The 17553-nt window shown below is 33.5% G+C and overlaps 2 protein-coding genes and 1 pseudogene across 3 annotated transcripts; 2 read left to right on the forward strand and 1 right to left on the reverse strand.

Moving 5' to 3' along the window:
• Nucleotides 1-968: 968 nt before the first annotated feature.
• On the forward strand, nt 969-6142 carry LOC132642712 (WRKY transcription factor 72A-like). 2 transcript variants are annotated; one of them, XM_060359773.1, is made up of 6 exons: nt 969-1097; nt 2044-2112; nt 2593-2866; nt 2975-3126; nt 3546-3659; nt 4258-6142. In XM_060359773.1, the coding sequence occupies exons 2-6, from the start codon at nt 2065-2067 to the stop codon at nt 4591-4593; spliced, it is 924 nt and encodes a 307-aa protein (XP_060215756.1). In that variant the 5' UTR covers nt 969-1097; nt 2044-2064; the 3' UTR covers nt 4594-6142. The 2 variants fall into 2 exon arrangements, with proteins under 2 accessions (XP_060215756.1, XP_060215755.1); XM_060359772.1 differs by having other exon boundaries at nt 2593-3126.
• Nucleotides 6143-7318: 1176 nt separating this feature from the next.
• Nucleotides 7319-11477, forward strand: LOC132642713 (SNF1-related protein kinase regulatory subunit gamma-1-like; annotated as a pseudogene).
• A 680-nt stretch (nt 11478-12157) lies between these two features.
• Nucleotides 12158-16780, reverse strand: LOC132641524 (probable LRR receptor-like serine/threonine-protein kinase At1g14390). The gene is made up of 7 exons (XM_060358555.1): nt 15277-16780; nt 15013-15146; nt 14121-14364; nt 13633-13817; nt 13512-13555; nt 13315-13426; nt 12158-12557 (listed from the first exon to the last, which is right to left on the reverse strand). The coding sequence occupies exons 1-7, from the start codon at nt 16499-16501 to the stop codon at nt 12273-12275; spliced, it is 2229 nt and encodes a 742-aa protein (XP_060214538.1). The 5' UTR covers nt 16502-16780; the 3' UTR covers nt 12158-12272.
• Between the last annotated feature and the right edge of the window lie 773 nt (nt 16781-17553).

A 17553-nucleotide genomic window follows, 5' to 3' on the forward strand; every position in this document is an offset into this window, starting at 1 on the left:
TTTTGGGAGTTGGCTTCTCCTTACCTGTGGGTGGAGGAATGATATGATGAATGAACTTGTGAGAACGAGCATGAATCTTGAAAAGCTCGGCCCATGTTCCGTATTGTGAGTTCTCCATCTTAAGAGTAACAGAGATGTGATTTTTGATATTGGAGACCGCTAGGGCCGGGTGGAACGAGGGCTTAGCCGGAGGGGCAGTAGCGTCGGCCATGGCGGAAAAGAAGAAAGAAAAAAAAAGTGACGGAAAGAGGAAGAAGAATGAGGGACTAGGGCGTAGCGGAAGGAGGAAGAAGAAAGAAACCCTAATCTGATACCATGTAGGAAATATTTTCCGTATCCTCTTTCATTCCTTAACTTGGTTAATATACAAACTATACATACGTAATGTTAGCCTAGAATTAAGGGCTAACCTAAAATAGGAGATTACAAAATATTCTAACCTAAAATAGGAGATTATAAAATATTCTAACTAATATTTACATAATCTATCAATTTCAATTATGAATGCTTGTTCAAAAGCAATCCAGGGCGCCGATAAAGGCGGAACCAAAATTTAAATTTTATGAATTTTAAATTCTAGAATAGTGATATGAGATGTTAATTAATAACAGAGTTTTGAATTTAATTTTTATACCTATGTAGTGAATTTCTTATACAAATACAACATCTAGGACTAAAACTACTGAGTTCAGCCGAAATGAAGTAACCTTCTAGCTCAACCTTGGATGGCGGCAAATAAAATTTCTCTAGTCTCTTTCCAAAGCGTTGAAATTAGAATTAGAAAATCGATCTGCCATATGAATTAGTTTGCATCGATGATAAAGAACTCAGTTGAAAAACTTGATTAGTTGACTAGTTGACATATTATTTAGGGGGTATGTAACATGCCAATGTAATAACTCTACTCCTATATTAATTAATTAATATTACAATATCTGGTGGCTGCCCTATAAGAAGACTTCTCCAAAGAGAAACACCTGCAAATGCTAAGAATAGCTTAAAGAGAAAAAAGAATAGACATGCTAAGAAAAGATATGGCAGTGGACTCTACTACCATTTGTGGTAAAGAAGAACTGTAACTAGCCTCTATCAAGAAGGTAATTAAAAATTGAAATTCATACAAATATAATTAAGAGTTTTTTCCCCCATAAATTTCATCATCTTGTGATTCTTGCTGTATTTTTAATAGTACTTTATTTTAACCATCTGTCCATCTTTTGTTGATATGCATGACCAGAACAGTTGCAGCCTTTCATCACAAATTTTCTTTGAAGATACTAAATCATTTTATCAAAATATGGCTTGTTATAGGGTGTGTTTTGTATGAAGGAAAATATTTTTTTACGGAGGGTATTCTCTTTCCTTACTTATTTTTTGGCATTTGGTAAGTAAGAAAAAAATATTATCTCACGAGCATATATATAATCAGAAGTTTTCAATTGCAAGTATAAAGGGAGTTGTGTAAATAAACAATGATTTTTTCATGTTAGATTTCATGCTTGAAGATCTTTGATCAATTCATCTTAATTTCATGTTCAATAAGGAAGAAGATCAGCAATAATTGGAATTAATTTTCTTTTAAGATCCTTGTTGAATATATTACTATACATTATATAGGCATGCTAATTAGGATTTGAAAGGACAAAAGGGACGAGAAAGAGACGATCTTAGCTTAAGGAGTGTTCCTTTTCGTTATTTATTTATTTATTTTTGCAATTAAATATCTGCAATTTGTGTGGAACTATGGCAACTAGTGAATTGTTTAATAGTCATCAGTCAGAGTTCATTTTGTATTTATTATTGAGATTGCAATTAAATAATAGTCTGAAATCTCAACGTTGTATTATTTTAGAGAGAATAATAGTTTAATTAGTCAACTTGGACTGGTCACCTGTTCCAGAAGAGAAAACAACTAGATATAACTTAGTCCGATATATAACTTCTTTCCTATTATTATTCCAAATATTATCTGTATTAAATTGCTCGATCAAGTTCTTTTTTTTTTTTTGTCCAAATGAATATAATTATGCCATATTCATGCAGGCAACTCGAACAACAACGTCCATGAATACCAATTTCAGAGACTCTTTCTTGACCTCTGAGAAGAATCAGGTATAGCCAATTGTTATAGAATATTTGCCATTAACATACATATATTTGTACCACTTTTGAAAATAGTAACCCTTACAATTACGTACGTCACTACAAGAGGTTTTTTTAATTGTGGCGATGAATTAAAGCCTTCTAGAAAGTAGAAATGTCATCACAAAAGACTTTTCGTAATGACTAGAGGATCCCTGAGAATAGTCTCGTCGCTGAAACTTATTTCTGGTGATTCCTAAATGCCACACATGCATTGCCTATATAAAAAGGGCAGCCCGGTGACACACAAAGCATCCCACATTAACAAGATCCGAGGAAGGGACGCACCGTAAGGGGTGTGATGTAGATAGTCTACCCTAATGCATTGCCCATATATAACCAAATAAAAATCAAATTTGTTGAATAGGTCATAAAAAATTGCTCTAGTAATGTACTAGTTTGAATCCATTATAACTAATTTGGTGCTAACTTGTGTACATGTTTTATCAGGAGGATCAGCTAAATTCAACAAAATCTCAGATTGTTGAAGCAAAAGAAGAAAACGAAAGACTAAAGTCCACGCTATCCAAAATCATGAGGGATTACAAATCCTTGCAAATGCATTTTCAAGGCGTAGCTCAACCTTATCATAAACCTCAATATTCAAAGGATATTGCAACAAGTACTATTGTTGAAGTGGAAGAAGAAGAAGAAGTGGAACTTGTTTCACTGAGCCTAGGGAGAACTTCAAGAGAGATCAAGAAGGAATATGATCAAAATGAGGGTAAAAATAAAAAGCATAGTAAATTATTATTTGATGGTCTTGATCTGGGATTAGACAGTAGATTTAGTTCAGATTTAACTAAAGTCACGAAAAATTATGATACCTCAGAAAATAGCTTTGAGGAATCAAAGAAGGAGAATATAAATGAACCATGCCCAAAAATGGCACGAATTAGTGGGGATGATGATGAAGATTTTTTGCAGCAGAATTCTCAAAAGAAGGCTAGGGTATCTATAAGAGCTGTGTGTGACACTACTACGGTAAGTTTAATTCATACTTCATTGAATTTTCATAGGATTTAATTTATAGACACTTAAGTTATTACACTATCAATATTGTAATTTAGCCGATTATAGTTAGTATTTACCACATTTTTATGTTATCAAATAAAGATTACTATAGATAGTTAGGTCATCTCTATTTAATTTGATGATGTAAAAGTTGTACATTATATTAAACTCATTTGTGTATCTAGAAAATCTTAATGTCCTGATCAAAGTATAGCTTAAAAGAATTGATGATTTTATTTGCTAAAATGTTTGTTCTCTTTCGCTGTTCGTATTATTCTTTTTAAAAAATTTAACAATTTAATTCACTTAACAATCAAATTTTCGATTTCATATGATATTATCTTTATCACTAATTAATTTAAAGGCCTAAATTTAATTTGCAAATGTAGATGAATGATGGATGTCAATGGAGAAAATATGGACAAAAGATAGCTAAAGGGAACCCATGTCCTAGGGCATACTACCGTTGCACTGACTCCCCATCATGCCCAGTCAGAAAACAGGTATCTTATTTTAGTATTTTACTTATGTACACAGATCATTGGCTTGTAAATTTTCAGTATTCATATTTGATTCATACTTAAAGGGAGAATCAGTTTTTTAATTATTTATAATGAATAAATTACTAATTAACTGAATATAATACATTATCATTATATATTAGTTATAAAATTAATTAAATATTTGTTTGTTTAGTAAGTTTTTAGTATTAATAATTTCCAAATAATGCAAATTGTTTATTTTTATACACTATTAATTCATCTAAAAATAACTATAGGTAAGAGTAATAAGTGAGATCGCTAATCTGAAAAATAAAACAACTTAAACAAGTTAGGGTACATACACTTGTAATTAAATTTTTATATGGTTAGCATGTACAATTTCTTTTAGTTAGGGTACACCAAAAAATTTGTCCATACAATGTTTTTCTTAAAAATTGAGTGTTTGGTTATAAAAAAAAAAAAAAAAAATCATTTTTTTAGTTTCAAACTCACAATACTTCAACTGTTTTTCAAGTAAAATTCATGTTCAAACAAACTCAGACGTCGAAACACCTACGTCTTACCCTTAATTTCTTTTCATGTTTGTGATCCACCACAGGTTCAAAGGTGCTTTGAAGACATGTCCATTTTGGTCACCACTTATGAAGGAACACACAATCACCCCCTTCCAATTTCAGCAACTGCCATGGCTTCCACCACCTCTGCAGCTGCCTCTATGCTAAGATGCACTTCCTCCTCATCAACTTCACAACAATGTTTCTCAAATGTTGATCAAAATCTTCATGGATTCAACTTCACTAATAATACTTCAAACAATAACTTATTAGCCACACATGCACCAACTTTCTACTTACCACCAAAAACTTCAATCTCCACTTCCCAATCACACCCCACAATTACTCTTGATTTCACTACAAACTCATCATCATCATAGTCACACATTGTCTTCTCAAAGATATTCTTCCACTTCTCTCAAATTTTTCACACCACCATCAAGTACTTCTTCTTCCTCTTTCAATTCATATTGTGTAATAATTTCAAAAGTCGAATTGGAGCTGCTTCATATCTTGGGACGCCATGCTTTTCTCAGCCCTTCACTTCCAACAACACTCGGAATATGACCATTGATGAGTATAGCAGTGGAGCTAGAAATTCTGACAAATGGATTCAAGAAAATGCAAAAGTGTCACGCCTAGGATTTGACCATGTGACCGTAAATAAATTTTAAACCACTTTTGTCACTAAAGTAGAATCTTCTTTTTTGTTAAGAGAAATCAACATTTTATACATATACATATACAAGGCTTTGTTTTTATCTTGTTTGTGCAGTATAATTTTCTAACGAAAGATATTTTTGCATCAACTATGGTCATTTCTAAGGACCCGAGTCTTGGATCGATTTTTGTTGCTGCAATTTCTTCAAAAGTTTGCAATGATTTGTGTTCCAGAAAGTGATATTCATGGAGAGAACTCTAGCAACAACTTAGAATGGGGAGAGAATTTTTTATCAAACATATCTCGTCCATCCATTAGCTAGACATGGAATTTTAAGGTACTTGAACATATTTTGTCCATTACGATCATGCAATTCTGAGAAAAGAAACTTGGAATTGTTTCCTCCCACAGATAATCTATCTATATAAATATATAGAGCAGGGAGATAGGCCCGTGACGTGGCACTCTCTTAGGCTAGGATTTGTATTTATCTATTTTCTCAATTTTTTAGCCTATTAAATCAATTCTTCCATATATTTGCTAATTAATAAAAGGAAAAAACACTGAAACCTCACTCTTATTTCTATGCTTTGTGACCTTTCAGCCAACCTGTAGGGGTTACAGAGAGTTCGTTTAAAACCTTCGTCCTGAAACGACACCCACAGTTAAAGGCCTTGACTTGTGTATGTCTACATGCCTCTTCGTGTATGCATCTTTCAATTTCACTTATTCCTTTTTATCTTCTAGGAGATCAAAGTAGCCTTTTGCAAGTATCTATTTCTGTCTAAATTAAAATGTTTTTACTTCCGAGAAGTTTTCATCTATATTCTCCAACCACTTTAACGTAATTTATCACCTTTACTATTCCACCATTATATTCGTTGGCACAGTAATCTCCCCGTCATCCGCGGCCGCTTGCTATCATTTTTAACAGTACATTCTCCTCCTATATCTCAACATAGGTGTGCATCAGTTTGTACGAGTCTGAATAACATTGATATTAACGTTGATTTAAGCTGTGTGCAACTGACGATCGTCTAAATTGCAAAAAGTATTTCACAATCCCATAAACAATTTTTCCATTGTCCCTCAGTTTAATTCTCAAATGTTCGTCGCTTTGTGATATTTATTTTTATATATAAGAATGATTTCGCGCTTGAAGAAAAATGAAATTTCACATCAAAATAGTTTGTAGGAACAATAACAATAGGAAAGTCAACGATTTGTATGTGATTACTGGTGTATTTGTAATGTGTAGCTCCTTAACATGTGTGTATGCGTCGTCTTCAACCCCCCCCCCCCCCCCCCCCCCTCCTTAAATTATGTCTTTTGGAACAAGTTTTGCTGACACATGTATGTTTTCATTTTGATTTTCGAAATTAATGCACTTCTGATTGTTGGGAGCAAGGCTGGGTTGATTGATAGAATGTGTTTCTGGTCAATGGTGCGGAAGTGGAAAATTTTCGACGCAGTATTAACGACCCAACAAAAATGTTAATTGGTGTCTTTGTATGAGAGAGGAATCTGAAAACTCTTTGCTGATGCCTGATGTATTGCTTCAACTTTTAAAGATGAACCCCATTGTGTAATCTTAGAATATTTTTGTTGATAATAAAAAAGTTAAATCCATTTATATGAAATTATATCTTCTCAATATACAACTAATATTAATTTTAATTTGTACGATACTAATTATATTTTAAATAAAATTATGCACTTTTAATTAATTATTATTTTTCATTTCTAATACTCATTTTAAATAAGCTTTATTGGTAATATGTAATTAACTTTACATTAGATATAAACTACTTGTGCTTTAAATAAACCCAAGGGTATGAATTATTAATCCCAAAATGTATGATGTTTCTTAAAGTTCTTTCCTGACAGAAAAGATAAATAGTATCTAAATGAATTATTATCTTGATCATTTTATAAATTCATTAAGTTTTATATTCGCGCGAAGCGCGAGCAAATTTACTAGTTCATTATATATCCTTTTCCGTGGCTAGTTCTTCTTTTGCGGCTTGCCTATATATGTAACCCATCCAATGCAATCGGAATGGTAAGGTTTTTTTCAGTTTGTACCAACAAAGAGGCCATTATAGTACTAAGAAATGATATTGCATCACTCTACCAACATATGAAGGCTACTTAGAAAAGAAAAAATACTCTAATTAATTTGTGAATTGGCTGGTACGTAATAGATAAATCCAATTTGATAAGAATTAGCCTAAATAGTTGTTTATCCAGCCGTTAAACTACAGACATCCGGCGGATGTAAAATATATATATATCTATGTATAATATGTGTATAAATATGTATAATCAATGTATAGTTTCATCTATATATATCAGTTAGAAAAAATAAACATTAAATCTCGTCGGTTATTTAGGTAAAAATCCTGATATTATATACCACTCTTATAAACAATTGGAACCTGGTTAGCCAACAACTCAAATTGATAGTCAAGAAATAATTTTGTCAATCATTGTGACCGCAAACACAACATTTTTTCACTCTCTTTTTTTTTTTTTTTTTTGTCAAAACAGAACGAAAGTTATCGTAGCATTTGCTTTACTAAATGTCAAATTCCGCAATTTTAAAACATGAATTTGTTATTGGAGCCAATAAGCTCTAGTTGCAAGCTCAGTGGCACGTAGAATGAAACTTGACACATGGCAGAGCTGCAGAAACCAGCTAATTAACAGCCAATCTTTCTTGAAACATGGAAGTAACAAGAAGTATCAGTACCACACAACACATAACCTTGTCACTTCTCCCACACATCTTTCAGACAAGAAGGTCTTGCAGAGACACAGAGGTAAAATTTCTAAAGACCCCATGTTTTGTTTTTCTCCAGCTTTGTCCACATGACTCGTAAAGTATAATTACTCTCACATTGAAAATTAATTTATGGCTAAATACATAGACGGACCTTGAACTTGTCACAAAATTTCATTTAGACAATTCAATTGAGGATACGACCTATTGAACACCTAATGTTAGTTAAAAGTGTACCTATTGGATACGTAAGTGACAAGTTCAAGGGGCTGTCGCTAGTGTAAAAATAGCTTTCTTATGATAATTTTTAGAATATAGCTAAATTATAGATATTCTAAGGATATTTATTGATGATTTTTTAGTGTCATATAAATCCGGTAGTACATGCTGAGGGCTATCTAGGAGTATAAATTTTGTCACTGTGATATAATAAGTTCACTTCTTTGAGTACAGTGCTGTAAATGAAACAAACACAAATTACAGAGAAGTGTTGCTATGATGCTTACTTTGAGATGATCCAGAGGAAAAAGAAATTGCCACATAAATTGCAGGAATCTTTAACAGCTGCATTGGCAAAAATTACAGTTTCATCCTTCCTTCAAGTTCCTGAAAGCAAAGGTATTCCAAAATATATCATCTTTAAATTAGTTACTTTTCTGTTATTTTACTTTTTGTGTTCCATTTTATGTCACACTTTATCATTTTTAGTCTGTTCTAAAACGAAGGACACATATATATACTTGGAAAAAATTGAACTGTAAAACTTCCCAATTTATGTTTAACGTATAATGATAAGATTTTATAGCCACCCAAATGTCATAGCATGTTTAAGACTGCAAATCTGCTAGTTTCAAAAGTAAATCTTTATTAGCTCCATGTCTAGTCAAACAGGTTCAGTGGCGGAGTCAAAATTTTCACTAAGAATATTCAAAATATAAAAACACGAAGAAGTTAAGGGAATTTAACGTCTATTATATATGCAGGGGGCTTGGATGAGCTCCTGGCTCCGCCACGGACAAGTTCACATAAAATGGAAGGGATGAAGTACTAATTAGTAGTAAAGGTTTGTTTTTCTGCACCCTGAAAATTTTCTTCATTACAGTGATCGAAATAGATGCGGACACTTTGATCGGCGATGCTGTAAAAATTCTTTCAGAATCCAATATCCTGTCAGCTCCTGTGAGGGATCCAGCTGTTGAGGATAGTAATGAGTGGAGAGAAAGATACTTGGGAATACTTGACTACTCTGCTATTGTTGTTTGGGTGCTGGAGAGTGCAGAGATAGAAGCAAAAGCCTCATCAGCCAACTCAGCAGCAGTGGCTGGAACTGGTGTATGTGTTGCTGGTGCTCTTGGAGCACTGGCGATGAGTGCAACATCAATGGCAGGTCCTGCTGTTTCTGCTGGCCTAACTGTTGCTGCAGTTGGTGCAGCCGTGGCAGGTGGTGTGGCTGCTGAGACAGGTATAGGAAACGATGCTCCAATTGCAGCGGATAAGTTGGGCATGGATTTCTACAAAGTTATACTTGAAGAAGAACCCTTTAAGTCAACAACGGTAAGATGCTCTTACAGAAAGACTACCCTTAAGGTTCTAGTGTTCTGTTAGATAGTATTGAATTTGTGATCATTTCATCTAGAAGCTTATAACTGTTGGAGAGAACTTTTATTTACTTAATTATATCCTCACACGACCCCTCACATGTGGTTATGGGCCAAACATGCGGAAATTCTTTTTGATAACGGATGGAATTGAGACATGAATGGAAGACTTTTGCCTGCTCTGATACTATATACATATAGAATTGTCACCATCTCATCTAGAAACTTAAAACTTAAGTTGATTGATAGACCAAACAATCATGAAGTATGTAAACCTCTGGAAAATATAACCAAGTCTGAGGACAAGAAAATAGTACCATTGGAATGAACTATAGTTATTATTTTTGAAATAACGACCTATGTATCTGTATTTGCAGGTGAGGTCTATTGTAGAATCCTACTGTTGGGCACCTTTTGTGCCAGTAGCTACGGATAGTTCTATGTTAACTGTCTTGCTACTGCTGTCAAAATATAGGCTGCAGAGTGTACCCGTGATTGAAACAGGGAAGCCATTCCTTAAGTACTTGATATTCAATCGGCTGTGATAAAGCGTCTTGAAGAATGCAAAGGGAGAGATTGGTTCGACAGTATTTGTTCTCATCCTATATCAGATCTTGGTCTTCCTTACATGTCCTCTAATGAGGTCAGTTATTTGTAGCATCCGATAGTATATTATTATCTCATAAAAAAATCGATGATGTAAAGTTCGTGATTTCTGAATGGGCACCAGGTTATTAGCATACAAAGTGATGAACTGATTTTGGAAGCATTTGAGAAAATGCGAGATAACGACATTGGAGGTCTTCCAGTTGTTCATGGACCAACAAAGAAGATTGTTGGCGATGTAAGCATAGGACATATCAGATGCTTGTTACTCAGCCCTGAACTCTTCTCCAATTTCAGGTATATTTTAAAGTCAACTTGTTTGTTCCTCTTATTTATATCTGATAATTTTCAAAATATTAGACTCTCAATATTAGAGATACTCGAACTACAGTAGAATACTTGAGCCGAGGGCCTATTGGAAACAGCCTCTCTACCTGCCAAGGAAGGGGTAAGGTCTGAGTACACTCTACCCTCCGCGGACCCCACTTATGGGATTACACTGGGTATGTTGTTGTTGTTGTTGTTGTTGTAGTACCTGAACTACTTTCCGTCCATGAAACTCACACTTTCAGGTCAATTTTCAATTTCACTACTCCCTTCGTTTCATTTTATATGGCATTTAACTAGGCATGACGTTTAGGAAATAAAGTACTCCCTCCATTCCATTTTAAGTGTCTTAGTTTGATTAGGCACTGAGTTTAAGAAATAAGAGAGACTTTTGAATCTTGTGGCTCTAAATTAAAAATGTGTCTAATGTACTAAAATGTCCTTTAAATCTTGTGGTTATAAACTTGTCATGTAGAATGTTTGAATTGTCAACTTACCAAATATAGGAAGAGACACTCTTGTTGTGACAGACCAAAAAGGAAAGTAAGATACTTAAATTGGGACGGAGGGAGTAAGACTTTTGACACGTAACAAAAGCATCTTTAGAACTTGTGATCTTAAATATGTCATGACATTTCTATAGCTATGAGAGCATCTCATTAAGTGTAAAGTGGGAAGTTTAAAGCTACCATGTTTCCAAAATGTAAAATAGAATATCGGGAGTATGATTTATCGTAGTAGCTCATGCATTTGGAATTTGACGGTCTGATTGCAGGAAGTTAACTGTAAAGGACTTCATAATCACGGTTGGGTCGAAAACGCATGAACCTAGTAAGGTTGCTACAGCAATAACATGCAAACTTGATTCAACTCTTGGTAATGTGATAGAGATTCTTGCTTCCAAGTCGGTTCACAGGATATACGTGACAACTGATGAAGATAATGAAGTTGTTGGCGTGATTACGCTTAGAGATGTCATCTCTTGCTTCATCTTTGAACCACCACACTTTTTTGACAACTATTTTGGATGTTCTGCACAAGAACTGTTTGGTGGATGATTCTGCTTTTGCTGGTGAATAAGTATTAGGTGTGTGAGTAGATGCAAATTTTACCAGTTTAACATGCACAAGATTTTCCTTTATGAGACTACACTGGTTTGGTTTTTCTTATTGTTTACCTTAAATGTGTCAAACAAACAATTCTGAAAATACCTTTAACTTTTTTAGAACAGGTCTAGAGTCAAATAGCAAATATTGAAAAAAATTCACTCTGCTCATTGAGCATCATTCCTACAACCAATGAATTCATGTTATGAAATTCCTCTGGCTGACCATTTCTTTGCATAAATCAAACACTCTTACCCAATAACCGCACTTTGAATACATATCTACTAGACTACTAGTGATATTCTGAGCACATTGTGACACACCAGTATTTACAACAAACTATTTAATTTACCATGGTTAAGTGATGAATGGAGGAGAGAATGTTTTACCATTTCATGAACTAAAAAAATTATCAATTCAAAGGAATTGTAGTTACAATTGAAACGACCGAAAAGAAAATGTGAGTTTATATGCTCTCTAAGGTTGAAAATATCATAAAAAAATCTTAAGAAGAACAGTCCCTTAATTACGTGTTTCTAAAATGAAAATTGGGAACTGAATTAATTATAAAATCTATTTATCATTTTAGAAGGCAGTATGCCTCCACCTGGACTCGAACTGAGATGCATTACCTTGCTTTATAAGAGCAGCATGTCTACTAATTTCACCATAGCAACCTATGTTAGAACTTATAATAGCCTATGTATAGGCAATCGCCGAGACTGAGGAAACTTTTTTAGGTTAGTAATAAATCGACGTGAACATATAGTTTATATATTCATCGGGTTGGCGTAAACATCGAGATCCACCGGATTTCAACTTCCATGAAAATTTGCTTTGTGTTGTATTGTGAACTTGGGCACATTTGTGATGCAGAAAGCAAAACATTTATTCAGTAAGCTACTGAACTGTGCTATACAGGATGCATACAAATAACTAAACAACAAGATTAAACAAAATCATTGACAGATCTCTTTGATCAGTAAAACTTATTATTAAGATTTCCACTTATTTTCCCACTGAGTTTCCCACTTAGGTTCCCACTGAGGTTTCCACTGTTAGTTGCTCCTTCTTGAACCTGAATTGAGTATTGCATATGCCATAGAACATCTTCTACTGATGGCCGCCTGCTTGGTTCTTTTTCAAGGCAGTTTATTGCTATCTGGACCGTTGTTTTTAACGAGTCATATGCAAATGTACCCCGAATACAAGGATCTGTTAAATCTCGTAGCTTTGATGGTGATTCCGCTAAGGCAGTCTCCACCTATATGTCATAGAATAGGCAATTTGATTTGAGGGTGTTAGAGAGATTGTGTAAATAGACTAGGTTAACATGTAATATATGAAAAAGGCACTACAAGAAAGTATAGAAATGACAACAAAAATTTTAATATTTGGCAACAACTTAGTTTTCTTGTTGGCAAATGAACTTTTTTGTTACCAAAGAATTTAATTTTGTTGCCACAGTATTGATTTTTGTTGCAAAAAGTACTTTTGGCAACAACAAAATATGTTGTTGCGCGTTGTTGCAATAATAGCCGTCGGGAAAAGTCTATGCAACAAAAAAAAAAATTGTTGCCGAAAGTACTTTTTGCAACAATAATCAATCTATGGCAACAAAAAAAAAAAAATTGTTGCCAAATATATTTTTTCTTGTAGTGAGGGATAATTAAATGTATAGGCTTTGTATATTAAGGATAAATATACATATTGTATACATAGGTATACGTATAATATACATTAATATACATAATCATTGTATATGTTTTGTATATTTTGGCTGGAAACTGTAATAAATTGCGGCCGATGGGCCAAAAATGAAATACCCCTATAAAAAATGTCCTATATGTAAGTGTTTTATATCGAGTCATGTCACAATATATCGTTTGAATATAGAAGAATTCAAGCGTAAGATATTTGTATTCATGTATTCGTCTAATTCTTTCTCGCATATCTCTTATTTCTCAAAGATAACCTATACTTCTATGATTTGAGAGTGATTAGTATTTTGTAATTGATACCTGAAGCTTAAGGTCTTCGGTTTCGCTTTGAGAGTTGACTGGTCTACCAATAATAACCTCTAGTAGAATAATTCCCAACTGATAAATGTCTTCCTTTTCTGCTTCTTTCGCGCTGCATATGAAGTTTATATTAGTAGGTAATTTGGAAATGATAGCAGCAAACAGAGAAAGTATATAAGTAGCTGCGGAATTTATACCTGGTAAAATGATCTGGTCCAGCAAGAGGACTTTCAGAACCAACCTGCAAAAAGTTTGGATGGTCAAAATCGCGTTTTTTGCATGATTTTGGTGTTGTTGTTTGTGTTTTACTAGCATTACCTTAGGTGGCAAAGATATATTATAGCTGCCTATTCTAGCAGTAAGAGTCTCATCCAACAAAACATTCTCAAGCTTTATATCATTTCCAGTGACTCCTCCAGTGTGCAAATACTGAATTCCTTTTGCAATGCCCATTGTTATTCCCATTCTTTGTGGCCACTTCAATACATCCCTTTTTCTCCAATCTGTCAAAGAACGAATTCGGAAAAATATAAATGCGATAATTACATGTTTGGACAGCTCAAAAGAATAATAGCTAGCAAATGTATAGGTTTTGTATATTAAGTATAAATATACATATAATATACATATTGTATACACAAAATATACATAAGCATTGTATAGGTTTTGTATATTTTGGCTAGCGCCCGTAATTAATTTCGGTCGACAAGTCAAGAATAAAAAAAATCCTAAAATAGATTCAGCCCATTATCGTTCAGATCGCAGTTTCAGGGATATGATTAAACTAATAATACGGGATAGCTTACCGCTAAGATGATCTTTTAGCGATCCATTGACAACATTTTCGAGCACAATAAATACAGTGCTAGCTGTATTTGGGTGATCTTGGTAAGTAACAACACAGTGTCCAAGTACACTGACCAAATGCCTATGCCTCAACTTTGATATCATCTCCATGTGCTGTTGTAGAATTTGAGGTGAATGCTTCTGCTTCAGTTTCAGACATTTCACTAGGACCACTGATCCATCTCTAAGCCAGCCTCTATATAGCTGTCATTAAAAATCACCAATTCCCATATCTCAAAAAGCATGTTGACAAAAAAAAAAATTATAGTAGTATTCATCAAGATTTGTGAAAAACATATCCATATTACTACTTCCGGTTATATCCAATATTATTTGTGCCTTGAGGTTTTTGTGCACCCCTAGACATTTAATACTCTATACATGACATTTAATACTCTAAACATTTCATTTTACTTGATCGTTATACTAAAAATAGATTTTTTTCTTACTTGTCCATTTTAGCGGATCAAGAGAGATTAGTCAAACATTGATTTTCGAAGGATAATTTAGTAAAACAAATCCCTAAGAAATAGTTTGAAAAAGGGATTGTCAAGTCAACAAGGGCCAAGTAAAATGAAACGGAGGAAGTAGCCTCATATATTAAATTATTTGTCTAAACTACCATGTGTCTCTCTCTTAAACGTCTCTGTTATTTAACACTACTCCATTAATTGGAGCATTACGGGTAAATTTGGAAAAACACTTATAACAGCTTCTTGTTTTTCTAAAATGTCAAATATTTTGAAATAAATCAATTTGCCAAAACGACGATAATATGGACCGAAAATAGTAATACCTGTCCTCTGTTTTTTTTTTTTTTTTTTGCTTTAATTAATGAATCGACAGTTTTACCTGACCCTGGGAACCTTCTCCAACCAGATTAGTTGGATCAAAATTATTTGTTGCCTCTTCCATTTCCTCTAGAGTGAAAACATGATATGGTGGCAGTCCTAATGATACCATCCTCATTGTCCTCCTTGCATTTCCTAAAAAAATCAAGTTGATGACAAGTTGACAACATTGATTAATTATGCAGAAGATCCAAAATTCAAATGAAATTATTATGATGATGCATTATCATTATTTTGAAATTCAAGATTCATTAAAGAAATTTACCTCCATCAGCAGCTTTGGAAAGTGTTGAATTCTTCTCAAAAGCAAAGCTGTCATTTTTATATCCTTGAACTCTATTTCTTGTAACTTTCTTGACAACGAAAAATATCAACAAACCAATTGCACCTATAACAATCACAATTCCAGCAATAAGTCCAAGGACAACACCAAGTTTAACTGTGGATTGTTTCTTCTCATCATCATGAGTTCTTGAAGGTGGCTTAACAGCAATTGCTTGTTTTTCACAAAACGTATGTGGATGTTGATACTTTGTACTTGTACTTGACAAACAATTCCAAATATTAATCACTGTCCTGTTTCTTGAACTTGATCCAAGACAAGCTGGCAATTTTCCTACCAAAAAATTACTCGAAACATCGACAAATTTGAGCTTGTTACTGCATGATACACTTGATGGAAGGGCTCCACTTAGCTGATTCTTGGCAGTACTAATAGACTGAATTGCTGGTAGAGAAAACAGAAAAGAAGGCATTGGACCAACAAGTTTGTTTGAAGAGAAATCAAGAATTTGCAAATGAGTATACTTTTTGAGTCCATCAGGAATTTCTGATCTAAGTAAATTGTTGCTCAAATTGAGGATAACAAGGTTGTTGTTGTTTCCTATAGATGGAAACTTAGGTCCTAAATGATTGTCACTCAAATCTAACTCTTCAAGTGTTTTTAACACTTTAAGATCTGGCACACTTCCATTAAACAAATTTCTAGCCAAAACAAGAGATTTCAGATTCTTGAAATTGACTATTGATGATGGAATTTCACCAACAATGAAATTTGAACTAATGTTTAGTACCTCAAGTGAGTGAAGTCTACTAATCTTGGCAGGTAATGGACCCCATAATCCAAGAGAAACCAATGACAATTTTTTCAAGCTTGAAAGTTTAGTAAGAACAGTGAAAAATGAATCAATGGAAAATTTCCCAGATAGAGCTTGTGGAGTAGAGGATTTTAAAGACTCTGAAGCTGATTTTTTGTTGCCAACAATTGCTAATTCTGTTATGTGATTACCAGAACAAGTTATAACAAGAGATGAGGTTTGTGGAAGGTAACAAAAATTTGTCCAATTATTCCAACCTTGAAGAACTGGTGGATATTCAAGAAACTGTTGGATTTGGAAAAGGATTCTATTTTCTACAGGAACTAACTGAGCTGATGAAAATGGAACTAAAATAAACAAAAGCAAACCATGAAACAAGAAACTCCTCATCATAAAATCAAAGCTAAAAACTCAAAATGCCAACAATCTTTGCAGCTCACAAAAGAGTGAGCACTTTTTTTAAACTGCCTAGAGAGAGTTGTGGAATGAAATAATTCAAGAATCCACAATTGAGTAATGAATAATGATACACAGAGAAAAGGGTTTAAATGATTACATTAAATTAATGGAGTACAGATGTGTTTGTCTGTAGCTAGTCTAGTTGTACAACTTTTGTGATAAGGATTCCATACCATTTCACATTATGTACATATATTGGTAGATTAATGTGCAGAGAGTTAGATAGAGCTAGAGAAGTGAAAAGAGCATAATTCCTGTACAAATAGCTTAAATCTTTTATTCTCTTACAAATAACGACAAATAACTGCTTATGACAAGATGAGACTAATAACTTGAAAATTAAGGTATATTATATTTTTCTAATTTTCTACCTGATGTCCATCTATGTTGGGTTCGACTAATTTGAATTTATATTAGGAAAGTTTCCGAGAGTAAAGTGTTCTCTAGGAAAGGCAAGGCAAATCTACTTCTAGAACTCGAGCTCGAAATTTTTGTTTAATGATTAAAAAATATCATATCACCATACCTTTGATGGTAAGTATGTTACGTGCTACAATAAATTTAAATACATTGATAATATAAAGATTGTTTATACATTAGTTTATACAAGTTAGGGTTCAAAAATAAAATGGTAAGATCTACCACTAAAAATACTTATTTTTACGACGGACATTTCTATCGAAATACTGTCAGAAATCTAGAAATTTGACGGGAATTCTATCAGAAATTTAGGATTTCTGACGGAAAATTGTCAAAAATCGCTTTCGACGAATACATTTTCATTATAGCTTTTGATTCTTGCATTTCTTTCAAACTAGTTCTGAAAGATGTTTTCTTGAGCCTGAGGGTCTAAAAGGAACCATCTCTCTACCCCCACAAAGATAGGATAAGGTCCACGTATGACTCACCCTCTTCAGACCCCACTTATAAAAACTATACTGGTGTGTTATTGTTGTTGTTATTGTCGTGGACAAGTACATTTCTGA

Source organism: Lycium barbarum, chromosome 5 (genome assembly GCF_019175385.1).
Source record: "Lycium barbarum isolate Lr01 chromosome 5, ASM1917538v2, whole genome shotgun sequence".
NCBI lineage: Eukaryota > Viridiplantae > Streptophyta > Magnoliopsida > Solanales > Solanaceae > Lycium > Lycium barbarum.